Source organism: Ictalurus furcatus, chromosome 20, assembly GCF_023375685.1.
Source record: "Ictalurus furcatus strain D&B chromosome 20, Billie_1.0, whole genome shotgun sequence".
Classification (NCBI taxonomy): domain Eukaryota; kingdom Metazoa; phylum Chordata; class Actinopteri; order Siluriformes; family Ictaluridae; genus Ictalurus; species Ictalurus furcatus.
Window position 1 is genome coordinate 21,213,199 of NC_071274.1, and position 26,816 is coordinate 21,240,014.

Sequence of the window (26,816 nt, forward strand, 5' to 3'; positions counted from 1 at the left end):
TTTAGAAAGGGAGAGCCTTCTCGACAGTTGCCAATCTTCCTAGAGGTGGCCGTCCCAGCAAATTGAATCCAAAATCAGACCGTTTCCTGCTCAGAGATGTAAAGAAAAACTGAAAAGCTACATCACGTGACCTCCGAGCCTCTGTACGAACATTAAATGTTTATGTCCGTGACAGAACAATCAGAAAAAGATTGAACAGGTATGGCGTTCATGGAAGGGTGGATAGGAAAAAGGCCTTTCTCGGCAAAAAAGAATACGGAGCACGACTCTGCATTTGAACAAACCAGAAAGGTTCTCGAACCTTCTTAATCCTTCGGATTGATGAAACCAAGGTGGAGATGTCTGTTCATCATGCACAGCTCCATATTTGGCAAAAAACAAACACAACGTATCACCAAAAACACCCCATATACCATCTGTCAAGCTTGGTCGTGTAGGGGTGATGATCTCAGCTTGTTTCGCAGGCACGGACCTGGGAAACTAGCAGTCATCGAGACAACGATGAACTCCACTTTATACCAGAATATTCTTCAGACAAATGTAAGGCCATTTGTCCAGCAGGTTATGCAGGGTCATGCAACAGGACAACGATCCCAAACACTCCAGCGAATCAACACCTGAATGGCTAAAGAAGACACAAATGAAGATGTTGGAATGGCCAAGTCAAAGTCCAAACTTCAACCTCATTGAGATGCTGTGGTGGGATCTTAAGAGAGCTGTGCATAAACGAATTCCCTCAAACACCAATGAACCGAAGCAGTGGGCCGAAATTTCTCCGAAACGATCTGAGAGACTCAAAAACTGCTACAGAAAAGTTGACTTTAATCTGTTCTTTCTAAACATGGTTCTACATGCTACTGAAATATAGGGTGTACTTATTTCCCCCCCCCCCCCCCCCCCCCCCCCACCTGGTCTCTGAATGTTGATTTACATTTCAGGGGAAAAAATGACTACATAGTGAAATCTGTTATGTTGTTTTTTTTTTTTTTTTGGTAGTCACATGGGGTTATTTGTTTGTTTAGAGACGATGGTGAGGACCGTGCACTCGTTATTGAGGCCCTAATAGCTAAAAACACATCTAAAATACCTAACAATAAAAACAATATGAATACAGGGTCTTCAGAACCTTTTGACGGGCGGTGTAATTCGGTGAGACTATCTGTTAGTGCGTACTTACTCCCTTCGTCATACCACGTTTAAAACTCTTGACATGCCGCCGAGAGCGTCCGTACAAAAACATCAAAGGCGTACTGCGTTCCTAGAGGTTAAAGTTCAGTCTGATGGATTTGGATCTCTGATTAACCAGTTAGAACAGCGCGGAGTTAATGTACACTGAGCTCTGTTTAGAATTAAACCCGACTGGATACGCTGTCGTTACGGTGTTAGCTGTTTATTTAATATAAAGAGGATTCAGTCTAATCTGCTGTTCTGCTTCGGAATTGTTTTTATGGGGAGTTCTTGTTTTTACTTACATTATGAGCAGTTCAGGGTTCAGATCAGGGCCACACACTAATCAGATACACACTGATGTCAGGCCCTAATCTGCACTTCTGACACACACACACACACACACATACACTTAGCTCTGCTTCATATTAAACACTGTAATTACACACTTAATGTACATGTAAACAGTTATTTTTAGATCTTCCAGGTAATATCTGTGAAGCCTGATGAAACATTTGCTTTGTTTATCCTAAAAATCCTTTCGTCTGACCTCCACCTCCATCCGTTCACATGGACTCACGCAGCTGTGCTGTGGGTTTTTAATCGTAGTTTTCTTTTATGGTACAGGAGCTGGACTTCCCAGTTTGGTATTTCCTTTTCTATTATGAGTGCACCCAAAAAAATTTATTAGAACCTTGATACACACAAGGAAATATTCTCACCCTTGAACTTTTGCACATTTTGTAATGTTATAACTAGGGCTATGAGAATGTAGTAAAAAAAGTCCAGGCTTGTGAATTATTATTATTATTATTATTATTTTTTTGTATTGACTTGGACTTGTCTTAGAATTATTGCCATTTGTACTTGGACATTTCTCAGTCTCGCTAAATATGGTCTTGGTCTCACTTGAGAGTTTGTGAGAATAATGTTTGTGTTGTTTTTTTCTCTTCACAGACACAAAGTTTGACAGGAAGTATTTTTCCTTCTTCTAGAAAATAGCCTGAACAACTAGCCAGCTAATTGAAGTAAGGGCTCAGCTTTGAAAAGGATTTGATGGTTTTGGGTCTCGATCTTGGCATGTTCTCGGCTTCATCTGGACTCCATCTTGATGCCCTCTCGCTTTTATTTGGACTCCATCTTGATTCTGTCTTGCCTTCATGTGGACTCCATCTTGACTCCCTCTCGTCTTCATGTGGACTCCATCTTGACTCCCTCTCGTCTTCATGTGGACTCCATCTTGATTCCCTCTCGTCTTCATTTGGACTCCATCTTGATTCCCTCTCGTCTTCATGTGGACTCCATCTTGACTCCCTCTCGTCTTCATGTGGACTCCATCTTGACTCCCTCTCGTCTTCATGTGGACTCCATCTTGACTCCCTCTCGTCTTCATGTGGACTCCATCTTGACTCCCTCTCGTCTTCATGTGGACTCCATCTTGATTCCCTCTCGTCTTCATGTGGACTCCATCTTGACTCCCTCTCGTCTTCATGTGGACTCCATCTTGACTCCCTCTCGTCTTCATGTGGACTCCATCTTGACTCCCTCTCGTCTTCATGTGGACTCCATCTTGATTCCCTCTCGTCTTCATGTGGACTCCATCTTGACTCCCTCTCGTCTTCATTTGGACTCCATCTTGATTCTGTCTTGCCTTCATGTGGACTCCATCTTGACTCCCTCTCGTCTTCATGTGGACTCCATCTTGATTCCCTCTCGTCTTCATGTGGACTCCATCTTGACTCCCTCTCGTCTTCATGTGGACTCCATCTTGACTCCCTCTCGTCTTCATTTGGACTCCATCTTGATTCTGTCTTGCCTTCATGTGGACTCCATCTTGACTCCCTCTCGTCTTCATGTGGACTCCATCTTGATTCCCTCTCGTCTTCATGTGGACTCCATCTTGACTCCCTCTCGTCTTCATGTGGACTCCATCTTGACTCCCTCTCGTCTTCATTTGGACTCCATCTTGACTCCCTCTCGTCTTCATTTGGACTCCATCTTGACTCCCTCTTGCTTTCATTTGGACTCCATCTTGACTCCCTCTCGCTTTCATTTGGACTCCATCTTGACTCCCTCTCGTCTTCATTTGGACTCCATCTTGACTCCCTCTCGTCTTCATTTGGACTCCATCTTGACTCCCTCTCGTCTTCATTTGGACTCTGTCTTGACTCCCTCTCGCTTTCATTTGGACTCCATCTTGACTCCCTCTCGCTTTCATTTGGACTCCATCTTGACTCCCTCTCACTTTCATTTGGACTCCATCTTGACTCCCTCTCGCTTTCATGTGGACTTCATCTTGTTCAAAAGGGAGTGAATACCTTTGCAGTGCACTTTATGAGCACGCGCACGGTTTTGTACTGCTATTTTTTTGCCATGCTAACCGAGCACGAATGTGTGTTCGTGTAAGTTGTGTTTCGTTATCTTACAGAGGTTCAGCCACAGACACCACAGCCTGTTTGTTGACAGCACTGACTTACGGAAAGAACTTTCAGTGAGGAGGATGAGCTCCTTTCCAAGGTGACAACTTCAAGGCCAAGGTTTCAATATAAACCTAACTAAAAACAACTGACTACGGTCACACACTAACACACCACTCGCAGATACCATCTCGCCTTTTTCTTCTGAACAGTATCAGTGCTGCGCATCCTTCACCAGCCCAACAGTGTGCGTGTGCATTCTGGGAACAGCCTCTTATCTGACTCTCACACTTAGAACAGACTGAAAGAGAGAGAAAGCAAAAGTGATGAATGGTAACACACCCCCTTACTAGAGTTTTTAGAACTTTTAATATGAAAAGCTACCAACTCGCAAACTTGAGCCCATTCTCCAAGTCAGTCAGAATCTCCAGATCATTTCTGTGTGTGTGTGTGTGTGTGTGTGTTTTTTTTTTTTTTTTTAACCCCAATTTTATCCAAAGTAACTTTTGGGAATTGATGCAGAAACTAATCCAAATCATAAGGTTGATGTGACATTCTTTAATAAACAAATTTTTTAAAAAATGTAGTCGCTGAAAAACTTCTGTGGCCTTCAGGGATGTAACCGTAACTCCACTTCCGTCGTAACATCGCCCCATCCTGTCATTGATTATTTTCCCAAAACAGCACGCACCCAAGTCAATTATTCCTTTCATATATCACATATCAGCGTTTTCCTACGTGCACGTACACCACGCTTCATGCTTTATTATGACTCTCACACTCATCTTACACCAGTCAATAGAAACTCGAGCATGTACATGGGTTGGATTGTCACTCTGGATAAAAAGCTTCTGTTAAATGACTGAATATAAATAATGAGCTGGTGACCTCAGAAACCCCCGGATTATAGGAATTACACATTCTTCACATACACTGGCTTTTATACGCACACACACACAATATACAATTCCAGCAGCAGCTTGAACCAGGTGATAAGTCAGGCCTTAGAAAGCGATATTCTGTGCATTGTTTTTTCCGACTCTTTTTTGTTTTATCTGGCCCAAGGCGCTGCGTTTTGAACGGCCACGTAGCAGCAGGTGTGGCGAAATATAAGAAGTGAAAATATTGTTAAAACTAGAAGGACGGGGTTGATAGGGTTCGAGTTGTGATATCTTTTATAACGCGGAGGCAGTGGACACATAACCCTTATCCGAGGTCAGTTCTGATAAGGCTGAACAAAGAACCTTAATCCCTGGCCACTCTTCAACATTTCTGGACTTTTAAGTAAATATTTCATTGACATTTAACAAACACTGGCATGATGAAGATCCGGATTGATCTCTCCCACCCTGTCTGTCACAGATTTAACCACATATATGTAGTAATATCCAACTGTTGTGTGCCTTAAGACTACACCCAAGGTTACAGTATTATACATCAGTTGGCAGGTGGTTTTATTATGATAATGATACCTTCCAAGTGATGCAGAATCCAATCCCTGCACAAAACTGAGGGGTTAGGGGTTAAGTGTTTGGCTTAAAGGCACTACCTTTGACCCTTTACTACATTTACTTTTCATCCTGCAGTTGTCACTTGTGGTGGTGTTGTCGCTGCTGCCAACACAACCACGGCTCCAAAGCTCCAAAGCCGCTTTGTCCTGTAGCAATGATTCTGAAATATTTAAATGCCTGAAAGCGGCCAAAGATTTGGTCCAAAGAAGATCCATCCATTTTCCGTACTGCTTAACCCTACCCAGGGTCACGAGGCAGGGAACACTCCGGATGGGGTTCCAATTCATTCACACACTACGGAGAGTTTGGAAATGCCAATCGACATGCCTACAGCGCACGTCTTTGGACCGGGGAAGGAAACCGGAGTACCCGGAGGAAACCCCGAAAGCACAGGGAGAACATGCAAGCTCCACGCGTGCAGGGCGGATGTGCGATTCGAACCCCCAAGCCCGGAGGTGCGAGGCGGACGTGCTAACCACTAATCCACCGTGAACCCGTTGTCATGGTGATGTCTTAAATAAAGGAAAAGTTACCTAATACTTCTCATTAATATTCAGATTATTATATAACAATTATAAAAGCTTTAACCTTACTCCTCGACATATTCAATAATTCTACAGGGTCTTATTCTGGTCTTATTATGGGGCGGCGGTGGATCAGGTGGTAGAGCGGGTTGTCCGCTAATCGTAGGGTTGGCGGTTTGATTCCCCGCCCACGTGACTCCACATACCGAAGTGTCCTTGGACAAGACACTGAACCCCAAGTTGCTCCCGATGGCAAGTTAGCACCTTGCATGGCAGCTCTGCTACCACTTGTGTGTGTGTGTGTGTGTGAATGGGTGAATGAGACACAGTGTAAAGCGCTTTGGATAAAAGCGCTATATGAGTGCAGACCATTTACCGTTCTCCAGGGTGTCCCAAAAGTCTCCACACATAGAGGAAATGAACACTTTTTAGCAAAACGTCTCACAAAATTTTTCATACTTAGTTTATATTATATATCTAATTCTTTTCCCCCCCGTATAGCCTTTAAGAACGCCTTTGACACAAGAAGAACGAATTGAAATCATTCCCACGGCCGGATCGGGAAGCTTCCGCAAAGGTGCGATGGACTTTAACAGGAAACATGGCGAGCACATCGCACACGACACGGTCGCCAAACTTATCGACAAACTCAAAAAGACTGGGAGTGTCGCGGCCCGACCGAGAAGTGGACGTCCACCGACATCCACTGACGAAGGCACGACCCGACGTGGTTCACGGTTCACAAGGCCTCACATATGGAGACATTTGGGACACTCTGTACTGACAGCTAATTTTGCGTCTTTCTAGAAATAAACGCTTGAAATAAGCAAAATGGGTGATGGGTAACGAGTAAAACTGTCTAAAAATAAGCTCGTAATCTTATACATGTTTAAAAACAATCGAAGAAAAAGAAATATTAGTAGAATTTGCTAAGATATCATTTGCAGTGTAGTTCCAGAAACCGTTTTAGTCCCTGACCTTATTAGTGGACCAGGAACGGTTGGGGTGGAGCTTCTCTTATAAAACATTACTGATTTGATAAACGCTTGCCATTTTTAGAGACCTGTTTTAAGCCAAGGAGCGATTACTGAAGCATGTTTTTATCACAGGTGGAGGAGCACAACTGACAAAAACAATTTTCTGGATGATTTCATGATTTAAAAAATGTTTTCTTTTTAAACACGTGGTCCTACCGACTGAAGCAGAAATTCATCTGCTGCATGACCATGGCAAAAATATCTTCAGTTCAACTAATATTTCCCTTTATTATTGTTTCAAGCTTCAAATCGTCTTGTTCTATCGGTCGATGGCATTTAATTCTGAGTAAACGCGTCTAGAAATAGGCTTCACGGTCTAAAAGTCCGAGAGCGCCAGCGAAAATGCTTCTATTTCGCGTTCTTTTCTAAATAAATGCAAGCATTTTCATTGCGAATGATATCATTGACATCAAGCTGAGTGGAAAGTAGAGTCTTTGAAAGATTTCTTAATATCTGGTACTGTACGTCCCTCTTTATTGCTTTAACGAGGGTGTGCGCTCGAGCTGGCACGGACTCCACAAGGCCGATTTTAGATCAAATCCATCGGCGTGTCGTCTGATCACACGTTTCAACAGAAGAGATTAGACACGAGGGAAATCTGATCTGTTGTACAAGACAGTCAACATGGTCATTATCACACAGTTGTATACATTTAAATAGGAAACTGGAAAAACTGCAGAGTCTTGATATATTAAATATTCAAGATATCGAGGGAAAAAAAATACATTTATTCAATTTTTTAAAAATCTTAATTTTGACTAAAAAAATGTATTTAAAAAACGTCTGTTCTCCCAGACGTTTGGACCCCACCGTATCTTCACTTCACAAGTTCCTAAAACTGTACGACGTGCACGCTGTGAGAAATCCGAAGGTAAAGTCTACACCGTGACCTGAACCCAAAACAAATCCCTGCTCGGGTTAGGAATTTAATTATCACCCTGCTTTGTTGTGAAAACACCGACGCGATCGGGACGTATAATCAGAAGCAGCACCAGGTTTCCACTTCATCTTCCAGGGAACGTTCGGCGACTTATTCCCAAACCTATGACACAAAAAGGTACGTATTCCGTAGTAGAATTAGAATTCTTATAAGAAATAATTGATTGATAATTATACTTATTAATAATTCATAAGAATTATTCGGGCACGTGGGGGTCACGGTGAATTAGTGGTTAACACGTTTGTCTCGCATGATCGGGGTTGGCGGTTCGATTCCCACCTCCGCCCGGTGTGCGCAGAATTCACACGTTCTCCTCATGCTTTCGGGTTTCCTCAGGGTACTCCGGTTTCCTCCCCCAGTCCAAAGACATGCGTTGTAGGCTGATTGATGTTTCCAAAGTGTCCGTAGTGTATGAATGGGTGTGTATGCGATGGATTGGCACCCCGTCCAGGTTATCCCCCACCTCGTGCCCCGTGTCCCCTGGGATAGGTTCCAGGCTCCCTGCGACCCTGTGTAGGATAAGCGGTACAGAAAATGGATGGATGGATGAATTATTCAGGTAATATTAAATGAAATGCCATAAATGGCACAATGTTGGGAGTGATTCATCTCATTTTAATAGAGGATAATTAAACAAACATGTTTATCATAAATAAGGCCAAGTACTCTTACATCACACCGTGGTGTGCGACACTTTTCACTTTACGTACACAAGCCGAAACTAAAGTGTTCACGTTTGTATATATCTATTCACTCAGTCCGCTTCAGTAAGCGCTTTATCCCCGTCCATGTCGCGTTGGATCCGAAACCTGTCCCTGAAACAAAAGGACAGGCAGACACAGCAGACAGGCACACTTTTCCCACTGGGAATTAGATTGTAGAGGTGTTAGAATCCTTTCACACGCCACCTACGCGTTAAACACGGCATTCTTCTGAATGCTCACTAAAACTTAAAGTAGTCGTAAACCTCGAGTGGTAGATCATGGAGGAATTTTAAGTGTTACTCGTATCCGTGTGAGTAAAGCTCGGTAGACAAACAGTAACCGTGAGAACCTTGGGAAGATATCTGTGTAAAGAGGGGCAATGTAACCTGAAGATTCAATTTTCCATCTGACCTCCAACACCTCCACACACACACACACACACACAAACACACCGTGTACAGCCATGTGGTTTTATAATATGTGTATGTAATGTGTGTAGTGGTAGCTTAGTGTCTGAAGAATCACTCATCAGGTAATTTTATGTATTCAAAACAATTTATGTTGTATAATAAATAGTAGTGGGGCGCACGGTGGATTAGCGGTTAGCACGTTCGCGTCACACCTCCAGGGTCGGGGGTTCGATTCCCACCGTGGCCTTGTGTGTACGGAGTGTGTATGTTCTCCCCGTGCTGCGGGGGTTTCCTCCGGGTACTCTGGTTTCCTCCCCCAGTCCAAAGACATGCATGGTAGTCTGATTGGTGTGTCTAAAGTGTCCGTAGTGTATGAATGGGTGTGTGAATGTGTATGTGAGTGTGCCCTGCGATGGACTGGCACCGTCCAGGGTGTACCCCGCGTTGTGCCCGACGCTCCCTGGGATAGGCTCCAGGTTCCCCCGTGACCCTGGAAAGGATAAGCGGTTGAAGATGGATGGATGGATGATATCAATATTCGTTACCAACTTGATATAATGCATAGATACTGTAATATTTACCTCAAAACATTAAATATTTCTTAAAAAGTGCAGTTAAATGAAACGAACGGGTCAATTCTTACTATGAGCTTATTTCGAAACATTTTTACTCATGAAAATTCTGATCTCATTCTATTAGCAGATCATTTCGCTTATTTCTAAAAAGTATATGCTTGAAAACGAGCAAAATGATTTCCCAACAGAACAAGACCACTGCGGTTTGAATGGTAAAATGGTAACCTTTTCTAGATATGTGGTCATAATCTTACATTTCTTCAAAGATGGAACACTTTTCTCTGTAAAGCTGGCATGGATGAAAAATAAAAATGAAAAATATTTTGTCATTATTGAAATGATAGAAATTATAGAATAAACCCAGGCTGAGATAAACCCGGTCTTCCATCAGCGCTTTACAGAGAAAAGTGTTAACGCTTTACCCCACCCAGACATAAAAAGATCCTCAGCACACACCCACGCCTCCGTCCACCTCTTACCACAGGGCCTGGACGCAGGAGATGATGCAATCCCTGAGCACACACTCGTACGCTGAAAGGCCAGAGAAGGTCACGCTGGGACTGTTTCGAGCAGATAAAGTATCTGTCCAGGAACTCCTGAAGAACGCTGACTTATCGGCATCTTCGTGTGAATTGAACACACATAGTATGAGCAGTCATTCACAGAAACCAACAGAGAAACATTTTATTAAGATATTCATCTACTACATTTTACTTTCTTTACTATTCACAACATTGGGATGTATAAACGAGATTAGCAAATAGAACGCTAGCTTTTATATCCTGACATTTTTACTGATACGGTCAGAAGAGGGGTGTTTTCATGGGTGTGTATGTGACAGTTTTATCTTTAGGTGGTTCCAATAGCAGCTAAAACTAACAGTTACATCTTTGACCCCATATATAAACCCAATATAAAGCCATTCAGAGCCCATGACCATGTAGAACCCATATATAAACCCAATATAAAGCCATTCAGAGCCCAATGACCATGTGGAACCCATATATAAACCCAATATAAAGCCATTCAGAGCCCATGACCATGTGGAACCCATATATAAACCCAATATAAAGCCATTCAGAGCCCATGACCATGTGGAACCCATATATAAACCCAATATAAAGCCATTCAGAGCCCATGACCATGTGGAACCCATATATAAACCCAATATAAAGCCATTCAGAGCCCATGACCATGTGGAACCCATATATAAACCCAATATAAAGCCATTCAGAGCCCATGACCATGTGGAACCCATATATAAACCCAATATAAAGCCATTCAGAGCCCATGACCATGTGAAACCATTATATAAACCCAATATAAAGCCATTCAGAGCCCATGACCATGTGGAACCCATATATAAACCCAATATAAAGTCATTCAGAGCCATGTGGAAGTCAACAAGTCGAATTTTGACACAAAGCCATGCTAACTGGATATAGAAGTAGACTATATCTGTTGTACATTTTTATTCTATATTTATAATCTTAACTATTAAATTAGCACAAAAAGTGAGAAAGTGTCAGGTAAGAATTGAACTGTAGTGAAATCTACATATAAAACTCCACACACATCATCCTCCAGGATAATTACAGCTCTGTTATAAACCCTTTTTTTTTTAAAAAAACAAAAAACAAAACAACACGTATAAAAAGTTGGACATGATTTATAGTGTATAACTTTATATTAGAACAGGCTTGGGTTGTTTTAATATCAGCAAGATCCTGTCATATTTTTTTATATCCTATCTCGTGAACAAATTGAATGAAAAAGTGGATGTGGTGTTTTTTCTCCTCCGGCCCTACAGGTGTCGCTGTAATATTTAATCTGACGAAAGAGCTTCCGGTGTAGCGCCATATCGTGCATCTCATGTACATCCTGAATTCCCAGGACCCCTTTGGGAGCTTTCATATCCGCCTGATTTAAAATCTTATCAACGCTACGATTTGATTTCTTAACATTAACTTATAAATAACATTTGGAAAATATTTGTTATTTTGGTTGAATGGAGTAAAGCTAGAGTTGAGTGTATGATTTAACTAGATGCGATTTAAGAGCTTTTTTTTTTTTTTTAAAGTATAACAGCGAAAACATTTGTAATATAATTGTTGTTGTGCTTTAGAAACAAAACCGATATACAAATATAGTGTGTTTTTATTTTATTGTTACCCGTTAATTTACTTTAGTGATTCAGGTATTATTTGTAAACGATCGTTAATATATTTCATTTTGTCTACGCTGGCAAATTTGTTAGTTCGTTTATAGCGTACGGTTAAGTTTTTATTTCTGGCGATTGTATTTAGGTTTCAAACTATATAAAACTTGTGTTCATTTGTGGAAAATTATCTTGATGGACAAAACGTGTTTGTATTGTAAACTCACAGAGCTTTTTTTGGGGAGGAGGGTTGGCGAAGAAACCAGTGTGATGCTAACTTCCGGGTTCCGGTACGAAATGACGTCATCCCTACGCCACTATACATTTTTGGCATAAAACGCTACTCGGAATCAGGCACATTGATATCTACCTATATGAGGTCCTCCGACAGGAAACCAGCGGATACCGGAAGTGCTGAGAAAGACTCGATATGATGTAACACCGAGCGCCGAGTAATCGATCAGGACCTTGACTGCTTCTTAGGTGAGACTGATATTATATACGTTACACTTTTGTCTGTCTGACATTCAGATCTCGGTTAACGTTAGTGTGTGTGTGTTTAAACAGCGCCATCATGGTGTTACGGAGGCTCCTTTACGCGTTAATAAACAACGCTCAGCTGGTGGAGAAGCTAGCCGAGTCGCGGCCCATCCGGCGCGCGGCGCAGCTCACCGCCTTCGCCATCACGCGCGCTCAGATCGCCGGTAAGGACGCCGCGCGCCAGATCCGCTCAGGAGAGCTGGGCCAGAAAGGCGCGAGAGTCCGGGACACTTTCCTCAGAGAGGTGAAGGAGGGGATGAGAGACGCGTCTCGACAAATTAAAGACAAGAAGTGAACGGTGTGGATTTAAAACTCGGGGACAATCTGTCAGGGTGTCTGGCTTTACTGAATGAACGGCTTTCTCTGTTGTAAATAATATAAATAATGATAAGAGTCTGATAAATGTGTGCCTGTTTAATAATAATGACACATTTACACCTCAACACATCTGTCTGGGTTGCCAGGTCTCAGCAAAAAATTCCAACATTACTACTACTTTTCCTCAGTCTTGCATAGGAAACAAGTGCACACATTTCTGATCCAGCATGCACTATTAGTTGAATATTTACAGTATATCTTAGAACAGAAATCACGTACTATACATCAGACACTTTCTGCACTCACACTTTGACTTTGTTTGCCATAACCTGTGGGTTTTTTTTTTTTTTTTTGTATTCATTCCACTTATTTGGTTAAAAACAAAATTTTGGTGACCGTAGATTAGTTTGAAAACGAAGCTACGTAGAAATCGACGTCATAGGTTGCGTCGAATTCTACTCGACGCAGGCAATCCAGAGATGTCTGGCTTTTCAATTTTGGACACACGGTTCAAACGTTATGACCGTAAACGTATTTCCAAATTTGACCCGATGGTGGTGGTAGCACTTGGCCCAAATTTGGTCAGAATGTTCCTGGGACCCTCCATAATCAGTGTACCAAATTTCACAACTTTTTACCAGACGGTTCTATGAGCTGCCATAGTCACTCTAGCCAGAAGAAGAAATGGTAGAATAACAGTAGGGTGCCTACACACCTTCAGTGCTTGGCCCCTTAATTGCTTAACAGACCTCTCACTGGTTAAATATTCAGACCCCCACACACTAACACTCCCAAATTTATTCCCGATTCAGTGACTGTACGTTCGTAACAGTGGTGCTCATACAATCATAGATACTAAAGCTCAATTTTTTTCCTCAGTGCACACAGTGTGCTAATCGTTCTTTAGCCCAACGGTTCTCAAAGTGGGGTCCTAGCATAGGCATATATATCAAGCATAGGTAATCCCAACTATCCCTTATTAAAGTTATTATATTTAGAGGCGCAAGCATCAAAGTCAATTCAGACCTAATGTGCTCGATCCGTGGAAGTTTCAAGAAGAGAGAGAGAGCTCTATGGCTTAAAAAAAAAAAAAAGAAAGAAGGGGAAATCTAAATACATACTCTGTGGGGATTTTATCGGTTAGAAGACGGTTTCTTCTTACACCAATAACACTACTGCACCTGATCGTATCAGTGCTACACGTACTAGTGACAAAATGTGTAATAAGAGTACGAGAAACTTAATAATGATCACAGATTTGGAATGGTTTTCCGTCATGTTTGAGGTAAAACAAGTACAGAAGTTGCTGTAATAACCGGTGTCAATCCAGAAAATATTGATGACAATGTTCAAAAGCTGATGCTTTATTTGTAATGAATGATCGCTACTTCAACGAACATGTACACAAGATGTCACCTTTAAATAACTCACACAAACACTTTGCTGTATGAGAAACTGTTTTATTTGTTGAATCAGCCGTCCCTCCTCCGGTTTGTTCGGATCAATGGAATGAATCAGATCAGTAGGTTATTTACATGGATTTATTTTTCAGTCCCAAAGTGTCCCTAAAAAGCAGAGGTGGTAGAACGAGCAGTCTCGGTATAGAAAACAACCCGGGCGTGAGAAGAACAGGCAGAGCAGCGTCCTCTCCTGGACAGCTTCGGAAAAGCAGGAGGTTTGGCCCGATGCGTTCCAAAGTCCACCGGGACCCACCTTGGGGGGGGGGGGAGAGGGAAAAAAAAAAAAAACCCGCCGGACCTCGGCTCTACCACACGGCGCAGACGTTTACAGAGCTCGGACGGAGGTAAAGACAGTGTGAGAGAGTTCGCTCTTCACAGTGACGCACCTCACTTCCTGCGTCAGTGTAAGAAGATAAAGAAGGCCAACGAAAAGAAAAAAAAAAAAAAAAAGGGAAAAATATATATATATCCATATTATAAGTCTTTGAAAAATTCCTCGTTCCTTTTTACGCCTCGCGTTGTAAAGAAAATAACTCCTGCAGTACTAGTGCTTAAGTAAAGTACACTATAGACTTTTATTATAACAAAATAGGCAGTTCATGGAGGGTTAAATATCTGTTAAGATTTCATTGTACAATAAATTTTCTTTCGGCTACGCGCTGGCATTTTAAGCCACAGATGTACACGGACATCTCTTAAAATGGCAGTTCCTTACAAATGGCAGACTTCCGTACATGGAAAAATCAAAGTAACATCGATGTTCTGTATGTAAGACACTGTGGGGGGAGGGGGGGGGGATGAAGAAAGGAAAAAAAAGAACAGTTTTGACAATGATGACCGCACGTGAATCGTTCCTGTACAAATGCATTGTGGTCGGGAAGAAGAAGAAAAAAAAAAAAAAAAAAGAAAAAATGACAAGCTCCCGGATATTGATGAACAGAAAGTGTAATGGAAAAAAACAACAAAACAAACTATGATAAATGTGAAACATGGAAGTATGGAGGAAAGGAAGGGAAAAAAAAGAAAGAGAAAACGGAAGGTCAAAGACGACATGCTCTTAAAGCTATAACGTGCAAAGTTTTGCTTTTGTAATTATCTTTCTGCTATTTTATGATTCCGATGCCTGAGATTTAACCTCTGTATCAACATCATACACAATGAGGAAAAAGGAAAAGAAAGGATCCAGCTCAGTCCGCGTATCTCTTCTTCTGCTAAAAGTATCCTCCCTTAAACATTAAGGAATTGTACCGTTTCCAAAGTCCTGCTAACGGATGTTAGGTTTGGCGTGGCATGACCGCACCTGCACCCGCACCCCCGCCTCTCTCTCTCTCTCTCTCTCTCTCTCTCTCTCTCTCTCTCAGTGTGTGTAAAGCAGAAGCAGTTGAGATCGGAAAGGGGACGACGCATCCAGTCCTGTGGGACACCTACCGAAGTGTCTCTGTGAACTGAGATTGGGGCCGGACTGAATCGGGATCAGGGAGTAAATTGTCAACAGGAAAAAAAATAAAAAAATACAGAGGGGGGAAAAAAAAAGAATAATAAATAAAACAGAAAAGCTAGAATAGATTTGCTTTGCAGCGCTTCATAGCTTCTCCTTGGATAGTACCCATATGTATGGTCCAGACTGCTCCTCGATAATTTGCTTGACTTGATCGTAGATTTCTTCCAATGTGTCTCCCTGGACAATGGCTGAAACACACACACACACACACACACAAATTAATCCGTTACACTGAATTACTCTGTAGATATTGTTAATATCCGTTACTAGCATTTTTAGTCCATTGAGCAAAAGGTTCAGAAAACAACATGCTCTGCGTGCACACTAGGTGTCTGACCCCATGACCTTCACGTCGTCATTTCCGCCATTTTGTGTTTGGGCATAAAACACTCTTTCTTGCACGCTACAGTGTCTACTGTGTGTTCGCTGGGGTTGTATGTTGAGAGAGAACCGGAGATGTAGCTTCTTTTCCACGGTGAGGTACTGACCTGTGAAGTGCTCGGTAAACTCCTGCTCCAGCTTCATGGCCCTGTCGTACGTTTTTCTGCCCTGCTCGTCTGTCAGCCTCCTGTTCATCTCCCTGACACACACACACACACAAAAACGATCAGAGAACCTTGTTATAGATATATATTTTAGATAGACATTTCTACATTATCGAGTCAGTACAAAAAAACATTTGAGATGCCCTAACATATTAGTTTTCCAGCACAAAATGAAATAAAGAAAGCAGCGTATTACCCAAGAGACACTTTTCATACAAAAAAACGAACACAATGAAGGCTGCTGGGTTTCGCTGCAAAAATAAGAAGCGGGTGCGACAGTCAAAGTCTCCACAAGAACCGTGGCTGGTTCTACAAGACGCCCGTTAACACTTACAGCTCATTTCCTTCTAAACTGCACTAATTCTACCCGAGACGACTAATCATTTTTTGGTCGTCACGCCAAATATCAGCGGTTTCGTTTATTACCGTTTACTGCTCTTTATAGTATTTTATTTTTAAATGTAGAAACCTTTCATTTCATTATTTTTGAAGGTATCTTAGCTCTACAGCCTTTCTTTGCATGTGCCCAAGACTATACTGTATGTGTGTGTGTGTGTGTGTGTACGTATATTGCAACAGAAAGTTGCAAAGTTGTGTCGTCAAATTTGGGAAGGTGCATCTGAGACAGATAGATATATATAGATATATATACACACAACGTTGTAACTTTCTGTCATAAATAAGTGCATTGTGTGTTTATGGCACCGTGTGTACTTCTGAGTGTTGTTTATGGCACCGTGTGCACTTCGGAGTGTTGTTTATGGCACCGTGTGCACTTCAGAGTGTTGTTTATTGCACCGTGTGCACTTCCGAGTGTTGTTTATTGCACCGTGTGCACTCCGGAGTGTTGTTTATTGCACCGTGTGCACTCCGGAGTGTTGTTTATGGCACCGTGTGCACTTCCGAGTGTTGTTTATTGCACCGTGTGCACTCCGGAGTGTTGTTTATGGCACCGTGTGCACTTCCGAGTGTTGTTTATTGCACCGTGTGCACTTCCGAGTGTTGTTCGTTAAGCTGGATTGCACTTTGTTGGTGTCGAATAGTTTTTACAGCTACAAGAACGATACACTGTATAAGAGATATTTGGATCTTACACATATAAAGGCATTATCGTTTTACTCTGTGATCATTTTCATGTGAACAAACCATTACGCTGCCAATAATTTCGTTCAAGTATTTCTGTTAAGAAGAAAGGTAAGTACTGTAGTCGTTTGAGGAAAACGTTTGATTTATTGCTCGTGGTCAGGAAGCGTGCCGATAATTCTGAAGCTATACGTTTACACGTGTAACACATGCCGAACACGTGTCACAGGCTTGTAGATGAACTATAAAACTATACACGCACTTCTAGTACGGCCTTTAACCTTCATCTCGAACAGGACAGTGATGTATACGGGGAAATGTATGCTTCGTATGCGGTGTGTATGTGTACGTGCAAGTTACTTACATGATATTCTCCACTGATTTTGGTTTGATGAAGATGGCAATGGGATAGAGCTGAGCAACTTGTAGTCTCTTGATGGCGTTGCCGGATACGTCTAGTATGCAGTGTTTACCCTGACGAGAGGAAACACAACGTTGTTAAACGCGTAGCTATTCGCGGTATTTTTCTCCCGACTCCTATTTCCTAGAATAGCCATCTTTCAGTGTTTCGGCTACACGGTGACGTGTATGTTTGTTCACGTTTATAGCCTACACGCCCATGTTAATCCATCCACAATCTGTGTGTCATCACCGACGGGACTGGATGAAAGGCTTATTCGTTTCATCTTACAAATCGAACGGAGCATGTGATTGTTGCTATAGTAACGGCTCGTTCACGGGTACTCGTATGGGAACGTCGTCGATATGGTGACGTCTACCGTAAGGAGACGAGACGTTTGTTCGATCATTTATGGAAGGGGTCTCCAGTGTCGGCGCGTTTAAACGTAACTATAAACGAATAAGCCGTTCTTTAATAAATAAATAAATAAATAAAGTCGTGGTACGCTGTGGTATAAGCAGAGTAAAACACTTTGTCACATGACCCCGTTGTCGATTATGTTCCTATAGGTTTTATTTTCTTTATAAATACGTTGTACTGTTTTCACTCGGCTGTACTTGTGACAGTAAGTCGTACTTTTTCAGCCACTTCGCGTACGGACTGCACGCTGGTGCCGTAGAGGTGGTTGTTGTACTGGCCCGCCTCGATGAACTTGTGCTCCTGGATGTCCCGCTCCATCTGCTCTCGAGACACCACGAAATGGTAATCGCGGCCGTCCACTTCGTAGTCGCGCTTCGGCCGCGTCGTATCTGAGACGAGAGAACAGAACAAAACGGATTGAATCGCAGCACGTCCTCGCTCCACACATCATCGCACGAAAATACTGGCACCCGTGTTGTTTCGGACTTAACGGTACCGGAGCTTTCAACTGCTACGCTAGTTTACTCTAAGTTTGCACAACGAGTTCATACAGAAACAAACGGCAAAGCTTTTTAAAAATCGGAAAATGACACACAAAGCCTGGAGATACTCACGAGGAACGCAGGAGCCAAATTTGTCGGGGAACTCGGAGATCAGATCATCGTTGACTCGGTCCTTCATGGGCCCCAGGATGATCACCGGACGAGTGTAGTTGACTGCAGGGAGGAATTAACGCTTAACTACAGTATACTCGAGTCCAAATTCATTATAAAAGGTATTTTCTACGGCTCTGATCTACCGACGACTACTCGGATTTACGATCATCGTAGGTGAAGGAGTTTGCCTTCCAGACGCTGAGTTAATATTCTCACCTTCTTGCTGGCACACGGGCTCGTAGGATAGTACATATTCCTCTTGGCCACCTGAGAGTCAAACACAACATGGTGGTCAGAAGGAGCAGTGTAGCTTCGCTCATGGTCTTATATTGCGTGTTGCAGTGTTTAGTACGGTGTTTATGACGGTTAGGCAGACTGAGCATGCTCTTCCGGTCAGTGGCGGTCGCGTCTAAAATCTCAAGCAGGGATGACACACGATGAAAGATCATTCGTTCACAGACGTCCTAGCGTCCTTTCCCGTGCGACGTGAAACCGATCTTACGGAACAAAGCCGGGTTATTAATAAAATACGCATTTCGCATATATAATCTGGATTTTAATGACCGATCAGACCGGCAAACGTGTCATGCTCCGTTAACGTGCAGCTGACAAACAAACGTCTCTGAACTCTCGTCTTAACTGTTATTCAAATTCAAAACTGGTATTTAAGTCTCATGTTTAAATACTACTTTAAACCGGGTACTATTCACGAGCATTGCTCTAAGAAGAAAGGAAAGTACTGTATCGTTTTAAGACGAATTGAATGAGTGCCGTTTAAACGAACGTACCATTTTCTTGTGTGCACGTTAAATTGGTACGTCGAGTGCTGTACCGCGTTCGTGGGTCATACAAAGCACGTGACCTCAGTGACGTAATCGGTCGCGGTAGAAGATTACGAGCCTGCTTACGGATTTGTGATTGAGAAAATGAAACATTTCGTGGCGCCATTTATATAGGATTATTATTATTTTATTTTTTTTACGAGATTGCGATTCATAAACTTAGGATCGCAAGAATTTTTTTGTAGGAAATAAATCCAAGGTAAAAAAAAAAAAACAAAAAAACACATGACTGACGTCACCTCTTCTGCTAATAAACACACAGAGCCACGAGAGTCAATTGATTTAGAGCCACAGAGTCATTTTGTTCGCAGCTAACAGACAAGGAGCTACGTAACTGCATTAAATAATAGGTTAATATGTATATATGTTATCAGCACTACGTTTATCAGCACTACTCCAATACGATTATAAAGCTGGACAAAGCTACCGGGAGTTAAAACAATAGCCATGTTACCATTTACTAACTTTTAATGCTTAAAGATTTACACTGGGTTGGACTGGAGTTATTCCTGTCAAAGTGAAGGAGCATTTGCCTTTAGTTTATGTTAAACGTGACACGTCTCGGAATAAACCCTGCACAAATAAACAAAGAATCTGAATCAATCGAGCAATCCGGCCTCGTGATTCATGTTTGTCGAATTTATATAAATATATATAATAAATATAACGAAAAGGGACACGAGTACACAGTGGGTTCGTACAACAGAGCTGAGTGATGTCACTTGTTGTTTGCGTACGTGTGTAGGACCCACTTCGGATGTAACTCGGTTTCAGTGCTCTTTGAGAGAGAGAGAGAGAGAGAGAGAGAGAGAGAGAGAGAGAGAGAGAGAGAGAGAGATGAAAAAGAGGAGTACGGGAAGCCCTGTTGCTATGGAGACCGGCCTGGGGATGGCTTTGCCCTAGCGGATTGATTTTAGTTTTGTATCTCTGAGCTCGTGCGCTCCCCCCCCGCCGCCCCGCCTTCTCGAACATTCAGCCTCATCACTGCAGTGCCCTTCCCACAGAGGGGAAATCAGACCCACCTTTCTGACGAACAACGTGATTTACTCACGACCCGAGGAGTGAATTTTTCACGTCTACGCACCGGCGTAATGCTGGATATAATAGTAAGCAGGATATTGTCAGTGGTTTCTGTGCATGAATGTGTACATGTACAGTGAGCGTGTGTGTTAGTAAGAAAACATCAGATATTAAAAGTAAAGCCAGACGTGCGGACGAGAACGGCGGGTGACACGGAGGGAGGGGGGAAATACAAGGAAAACTTACGGTAACTACTTTCACTATCACTGGCATTAGAGGTCACATGCTCTGAAATCACAACACGGGGAGGGGGGGAACAGATGGTGAAAACCCAAAAAACACACACAAATACACACTGTCGGATGGAGGGAGACCCGGAAAACCTCGAAGAAACCCAAATGTAAACCCAGTACAAAGAAAGAAACCCACACTTCTACACCAGCAGGGTGAAAGTCCAGGCAGAAACAGTCACACTTTAGTGTTTCCCTCCTTGTTTAGCACGGAAACGGTCACCCGTACCGTCATGTGTACCGTACCGCGAAGTTTCTCGACTCTTCTACAGACTATTACATGCAAACACGGTTATAGCAACTCGTTTTTTTTTTTTTTTAGTTTGAGTCGAGTTTTAAAATCACGTACTATAACTTTTACACTTATAATCACTTCCCATGTACTAACCTTGGTGTACGAACGTTTTTAAAATTCAAATACTACAAGTTTAAGGATGAAGCGTACATGATAAATAGTCCCAAACTACATTCGGTGAAGCCTGATGCTAGCTCGCTGACCACGTGCATTTTCTCTGCTGAGTATTTTTAATTTGTAATATAAAAGTTCATTAACAAACACAGTGGGACGGTGAACGACGTGAAGCTACCGCATGGGTTCTGTGCGTTCCGCGGTGCATGAAGGGGCGGTTGATGCAAAAAACAAACAAAAACAAACAAACAAACACTGACGGCGAATACAGACCAACATCCTTATCTTTTTACACCATTAAAATGCAACAGTTATTTATACACAAATAATACGTTTAGTTGACGCCAAACCGTAAACGTTAAACCTTTCTTCTTCCAGGTGTGGGTGTGAATACGTAAGGAATAAAATATTTGTGCGTGTGGTGTTATAGAAAAATAATCAACAACAAGGTGCTGTCATGAAGGAGTTACTCATCACCCTAAAGGTCATTATTATTATTATTAATAATATTATATAACAACATAATAAACCAAACCTCGATTCTGCACGTTTAAAAAAACGTTACTCTGTCTATAAAATATACTTCCTGATACACTGCTTGTTATGTTGAAATGATTACTGGGTGTCTCGTGTAGGCCCAGAGTCGTCATCCCCCCCCCCATTATTAGACAACTTTAAGTGCATGTAAACGTGTTGTATGTTTGCAGAAATCTGTTTAGATTTTATACATGTAAACAAGCTGACTGTCTTTTGGGCTAAACAGTCTCTCGAACGCCAAACGTTAAAGTGAATGTGGAACGGGTTTGTGGAAAATGAGCTACGAGAGCGACAGGGACAGAAGCATGTGACGGATAAGAAGAGTGAAGGAGGAGGAACGTGTGCGTCTGGAACGTCTTGCACTTACTCTGGCCTTTGGATAGTGTGTCATCTGGATTGTCCTGTTGGTCAGTTAGCGAGAGAGAGAGAGAAAGACCAAAACAACCACAAGAGCACAATGGGTTACTCACGCACGCCAGCTTCTACCTCGGCATACAGCAACCACGGACGTCACAGAGCAGCGTAACCGATCTCACTCGTTTATTAAACACCACAGGAAAGCTCTGGTTCATGGCTGCTGTATCTGGTGGACTGGCGCCCCCTGCTGGCCCTCTGCCGCATCGCCCTAAACCTCCCTATCCAAACACTTTTCTGTCGTACTTACGGTCCACATCGCTCGTTTCCTGCTCGCTCGCCTCCTTGTTCCTGTAGAAAGGGAACTTGCGGGAAAAGAGGTTCTTTCTACGCTTGTCATTGAGGGACTGCTGAGGACGAGAAGGAAGGAGGGAGGGAGGGAGGGAGGGATGGAGGACAACAAGAAAAAGAGGAGAGGGGAGAGAGGGGTGTCTGATGTGGACGAAATAACAACATGACGGTTCGGTGCTGACCTTACGCATCTCAAAAATCCTAGTTATTCAAATCTGTCTGAATGATGCGGAAAGTCAGCACAGACCGTAATTAATAAATAAATAAAAGAAATAAAATAAAATAATAAACCCACAATGAACACACGGACCACCATGAGCCACACACCTACACCGACATAACCAGAATGAGAGAGAGGACAAATGGAGAAAGAGGTGAGAAAATGAGGTAATGTTTAAGAAGGAAAAAAAAAAACAAAACCCCAAATCAATCAAACTGCCAGCATCGAAGAAGCAGAAAAGGGGGTTCAAGCAATAAATTTAAACTGCTTGATGTGGTGCTCCTAAAAACATATCAGCATAAAAAGACACCGCAGAGCCAATACTTTTACCCTCCTCAAGATTTTAGGATAAATATGCGAATCCTACACTCCTCTTCACTCCTTAAGCTGGTGTATTATCAGAACGCACTTGCATACTGGAACTTGAAAGGCTCTTCTATTTTATGATTTTATGAATAACTGTTTGCTTGTTGCATGTTTTGCTTTTGGGCTCTGCACACCCACATTAAGAATTTCAGCATTAAAAAACAGACAAGCATAACCTAAAAAGACTATGTAACTGGCTCACAAATAATCTAAATTAGCATGAGTTAAAATAATAATAATAAAAAAAACAACTCTGGGGATAGTTGGGATTTGGGTGTGAATTTTGATTCACGAGTCAAATGAATTAAAATGGAGACATTAACATCTCTATCTGCTATTGTCTAGAAGACAGCAGTGATTATGCACCTGGTTCAAATCGTACAAAGAAGAGACCCCTAATACTACTGGCTCAATAGTACCTCAGACACACACACACAGTTGCATATGTGCCATATGGAAAGGGGGCACCGGGGCTTTGTGGGTCTGTCAGAAACGTATGTGCGCCTGTTACTGATTAGCATTGACCTGCTTTCCTTATCGCTAGCAGCACCATGAAAAACACAAAGGAAACCCCCAGCAGGAACGCTTTTCTGCCTACCGAGCACAAGTGGAAAAAAAAAAAATGAAAGAAAGAACATAACAGCAAAAAGACGAAAAGGAGATAGGAAATCATCAAAATGTAAAGTGGGTAAAGCTCGAAATTCCCCCTTTCTATTATTTTTACTACAGCACACACTATACGAGTCTTACAGCTTATTTCGAAGACCATTTTTAATAAAAATAAATAAATTATGATCATTTTAAACACCATGACGGTGCTTGTCGTAGTGTTTTTTGTTGTTGTTGTTTTTTTAAAAACACCATTAAATCAGATGAAGAAAAAAACAAAAAAAAAAAAACAAAAAAAAACACAACACTTATTACCAGGCATTCTAGATTAGAAATTCTCAAGTCTGATTTTGTCTGAGATTTCACATTTTGTAGTAGCATTCCAGTGGAAATATAAATAAATAAATAAATAAATAAATAAATAAAAACATTCAAGAAACTTATAAAAGATGCACATTTAAAACAAAACAAAAAAAAATTCAGAAGGTTCTGTTCCAGCAGTCGGTAGTTTGTATTTGACAGACAGCATAGCATTGAACAGGTGAGTGGAGGGGTAAGGATAGAGTGAGGGAAGGTGAGGGATGAGAAAGACGAGTGGCGTACGGTAATACGAGCAGTCCGACATCAATGGCAAGCGTATCTTGTCCTGTTTTCTGCTCATGCATGCCTGGTTGGGGAGTTAGCTTTAGGGTGAATACAGTTTGGATGCGAACTCTGCTGTTATTGGTGTTATAAAAGAACTTCAAATATCGAGTGGGCCAGCAGGAGGTGCTGTTGAACATGCTGTTAACTCATCACACACACATTAGTGTATTACAGTACATTATAAAGGCAGTAATGACTTGCGTGAGTTAATACTGAAAACGTCAAAAGATAAAACATTCCTGGTGTCAGCTGTTAAAGATTTTCTGATATAGGATTAATAAGAAGCCAGTTTTTATTACAGTGTTAAATTAAAACCCGTTGGGAGATTTAAATTTGTGGTGGACATCCACCATAGGAGCATATACTTCTGCAAATTAGACCCAAACTAATGTGTTCTAGCCTGAATGACATTGATAATGAAGCTATACTGTAGCCTAAATTTATTTGTGAAGCTATACTCTAGCTTAAATTTAGTTATGAAGCTATACTCTAGCCTAAATTTATTTGTGAAGCTATACTCTAGCTTAAATTTATTTATGAAGCTATACTCCAGCTTAAATTTAGTTATGAAGCTATACTCTAGCTTAAATTTAGTTATGAAACTATACTCTAGCCTAAATTTATTTATGAAGCTATACTCTAGCTTAAATTTAGTTATGAAGCTATACTCTAGCTTAAATTTATTTATGAAGCTATACTCTAGCCTAAATTTATTTGTGAAGCTATACTCTAGCTTAAATTTATTTGTGAAGCTATACTCCAGCTTAAATTTAGTTATGAAGCTATACTCTAGCTTAAATTTATTTATGAAGCTATACTCTAGCCTAAATTTAGTTATGAAGCTATACTCTAGCCTAAATTTAGTTGTGAAGCTATACTCTAGCCTAAATTTAGTTATGAAGCTATACTCTAGCCTAAATTTAGTTATGAAGCTATACTCTAGCTTAAATTTAGTTATGAAGCTATACTCTAGCTTAAATTTATTTATGAAGCTATACTCTAGCCTAAATTTATTTGTGAAGCTATACTCTAGCTTAAATTTATTTGTGAAGCTATACTCTAGCTTAAATTTAGTTATGAAGCTATACTCTAGCTTAAATTTATTTATGAAGCTATACTCTAGCCTAAATTTAGTTATGAAGCTATACTCTAGCCTAAATTTAGTTGTGAAGCTATACTCTAGCTTAAATTTAGTTATGAAGCTATACTCTAGCCTAAATTTATTTATGAAGCTATACTCTAGCTTAAATTTAGTTATGAAGCTATACTGTAGCCTAAATTTATTTGTGAAGCTATACTCTAGCTTAAATTTAGTTATGAAGCTATACTCTAGCTTAAATTTATTTGTGAAGCTATACTCTAGCTTAAATTTAGTTATGAAGCTATACTCTAGCTTAAATTTAGTTATGAAGCTATACTCTAGCTTAAATTTATTTATGAAGCTATACTCTAGCTTAAATTTATTTATGAAGCTATACTCTAGCCTAAATTTATTTGTGAAGCTATACTCTAGCTTAAATTTAGTTATGAAGCTATACTCTAGCTTAAATTTAGTTATGAAGCTATACTCTAGCCTAAATTTAGTTATGAAACTATAATCTAGCCTAAATTTATCTGTGAAGCTATACTCTAGCCTAAATTTAGTTATGAAACTATAATCTAGCCTAAATTTATCTGTGAAGCTATACTCTAGCTTACATTTATTTGTGAAGCTATACTCAAGCCAGAAATTCATTATAAAGCTATACTCTACTCTGAAATTCCTCTACTCCTAACTGGATCCTCAGTAATTTACCTGAGAATCTAAGTTGACTTCAATTCAGTTCTATTCAATATTATTTGTATAGCACTACCAAATGTGTCATCCATCCCTGTGTGAATGTGTGTATGCTGTGGTGCACTTACCCCTTTCTCTCGCGATTTAGAGTTGAACTTGACTGTTTTTAACCGTGCTCTCTCTTTTTTCTCCACTCTACGAGAGACACAAAGGTCACAGGTCACTAAAACTAGAATGTACCTCTGCAATACAACTGTCACTGTGTATTGATCATCCCGTAGGCCTCTAGTTCATAAAGTCATGTGCACTGCATGATTTCTTATGATCATGGTCTGCACTATCAAATATGAATGGTGCTTATTTTATATATATATATATATATATATATATATATATATATATATATATATATATATAAAATAAACAGCTCGGGGTGTTTTGTGTTTCCTTGTACGAAACAATCCCAGACTAAAAAAAAATTTTGTAATTTTTTTTAAACTTTCTAATTAACTATGTAATGAAAAGGGACAACACAAAACATAATGAAATTAACATGAAACAAATTAAATGAAAGATAACATTCAGAATATGTATGTATATATATATGTAATATGTAACAACAGATTAATTCATGCTTTTTCAAAAAAAATGTATACATTTGGAAATAAATTATATATACACTTTTTTCCACACGTTCCAGACCTGCAAAAGATCCATATAATCATAAAAGGGTATTTATTTCAGGACATTGTTAATTTCATAAAGCTCTAAAGCAGACTTAATGGCAATTTGAGCGTAATTCAAATGATAAAACTGGAAAACTGCTGTTAATATGACATAATATTTTGAACCTACAGTTTAATACAGGTTGGGTTCTGGACGTGGAAAATTCAGCAAAAAAAAATCTCATTAAAAAAAAAAATAAATAAAAAATACTATTCCCTTTTTAAATATGGGAAGTCTTTCAAGCAACTGTATTTGTCTAGTATCTGAATAGTTAGATTATAGATGTAAAATACATTTGTTTTGT

The 26,816-nt window shown here is 40.8% G+C and overlaps 3 protein-coding genes across 15 annotated transcripts in view; 1 reads left to right on the forward strand and 2 right to left on the reverse strand.

Annotated features, from left to right (window-relative positions):
* Nucleotides 1-940: 940 nt before the first annotated feature.
* Nucleotides 941-10,719, reverse strand: LOC128624312 (uncharacterized protein DDB_G0290685-like). Its single transcript, XM_053651889.1, has 4 exons — nucleotides 9,765-10,719; nucleotides 9,149-9,200; nucleotides 8,307-8,411; nucleotides 941-3,885 (listed from the first exon to the last, which is right to left on the reverse strand). Exon 4 carries the CDS (start codon nucleotides 3,449-3,451, stop codon nucleotides 2,204-2,206), a length of 1,248 nt encoding a protein of 415 aa, XP_053507864.1. The 5' UTR covers nucleotides 3,452-3,885; nucleotides 8,307-8,411; nucleotides 9,149-9,200; nucleotides 9,765-10,719; the 3' UTR covers nucleotides 941-2,203.
* Nucleotides 10,720-11,095: 376 nt separating this feature from the next.
* ncbp2as2 (NCBP2 antisense 2 (head to head)) lies at nucleotides 11,096-12,386 on the forward strand. The gene is made up of 2 exons (XM_053651918.1): nucleotides 11,096-11,926; nucleotides 12,011-12,386. Exon 2 carries the CDS (start codon nucleotides 12,018-12,020, stop codon nucleotides 12,276-12,278), a length of 261 nt encoding a protein of 86 aa, XP_053507893.1. The 5' UTR covers nucleotides 11,096-11,926; nucleotides 12,011-12,017; the 3' UTR covers nucleotides 12,279-12,386.
* A 1,343-nt stretch (nucleotides 12,387-13,729) lies between these two features.
* Nucleotides 13,730-26,816, reverse strand: part of dlg1b (discs large MAGUK scaffold protein 1b) — an 86,944-nt gene continuing 73,857 nt past the window's right edge. For 4 of the 13 annotated variants that reach the window (XM_053651845.1, XM_053651851.1, XM_053651849.1 and 1 more), the window contains 9 exons: nucleotides 25,915-25,981; nucleotides 22,129-22,228; nucleotides 20,475-20,516; nucleotides 18,583-18,633; nucleotides 18,325-18,426; nucleotides 17,927-18,099; nucleotides 17,255-17,364; nucleotides 15,751-15,842; nucleotides 13,731-15,450 (listed from right to left, as the gene is read on the reverse strand). In XM_053651845.1, coding sequence (XP_053507820.1) covers nucleotides 15,344-15,450; nucleotides 15,751-15,842; nucleotides 17,255-17,364; nucleotides 17,927-18,099; nucleotides 18,325-18,426; nucleotides 18,583-18,633; nucleotides 20,475-20,516; nucleotides 22,129-22,228; nucleotides 25,915-25,981 — 844 coding nt within the window. In that variant the 3' untranslated portion in view covers nucleotides 13,731-15,343. Of the gene's footprint in view, nucleotides 15,451-15,750; nucleotides 15,843-17,254; nucleotides 17,365-17,926; nucleotides 18,100-18,324; nucleotides 18,427-18,582; nucleotides 18,634-20,474; nucleotides 20,517-21,831; nucleotides 21,866-22,128; nucleotides 22,229-25,914; nucleotides 25,982-26,816 lie in introns of all 13 variants that reach the window. The other 9 variants (XM_053651847.1, XM_053651855.1, XM_053651856.1 and 6 more) reach the window with 6 other exon arrangements.

Bases quoted from the DNA above. Each gene is read 5' to 3' on its own strand.
- LOC128624312 (XM_053651889.1), bottom strand. From the start codon at position 3,451: ATGAAAGCGAGAGGGAGTCAAGATGGAGTCCAAATGAAAGTGAGAGGG.
- ncbp2as2 (XM_053651918.1), top strand. From the start codon at position 12,018: ATGGTGTTACGGAGGCTCCTTTACGCGTTAATAAACAACGCTCAGCTG.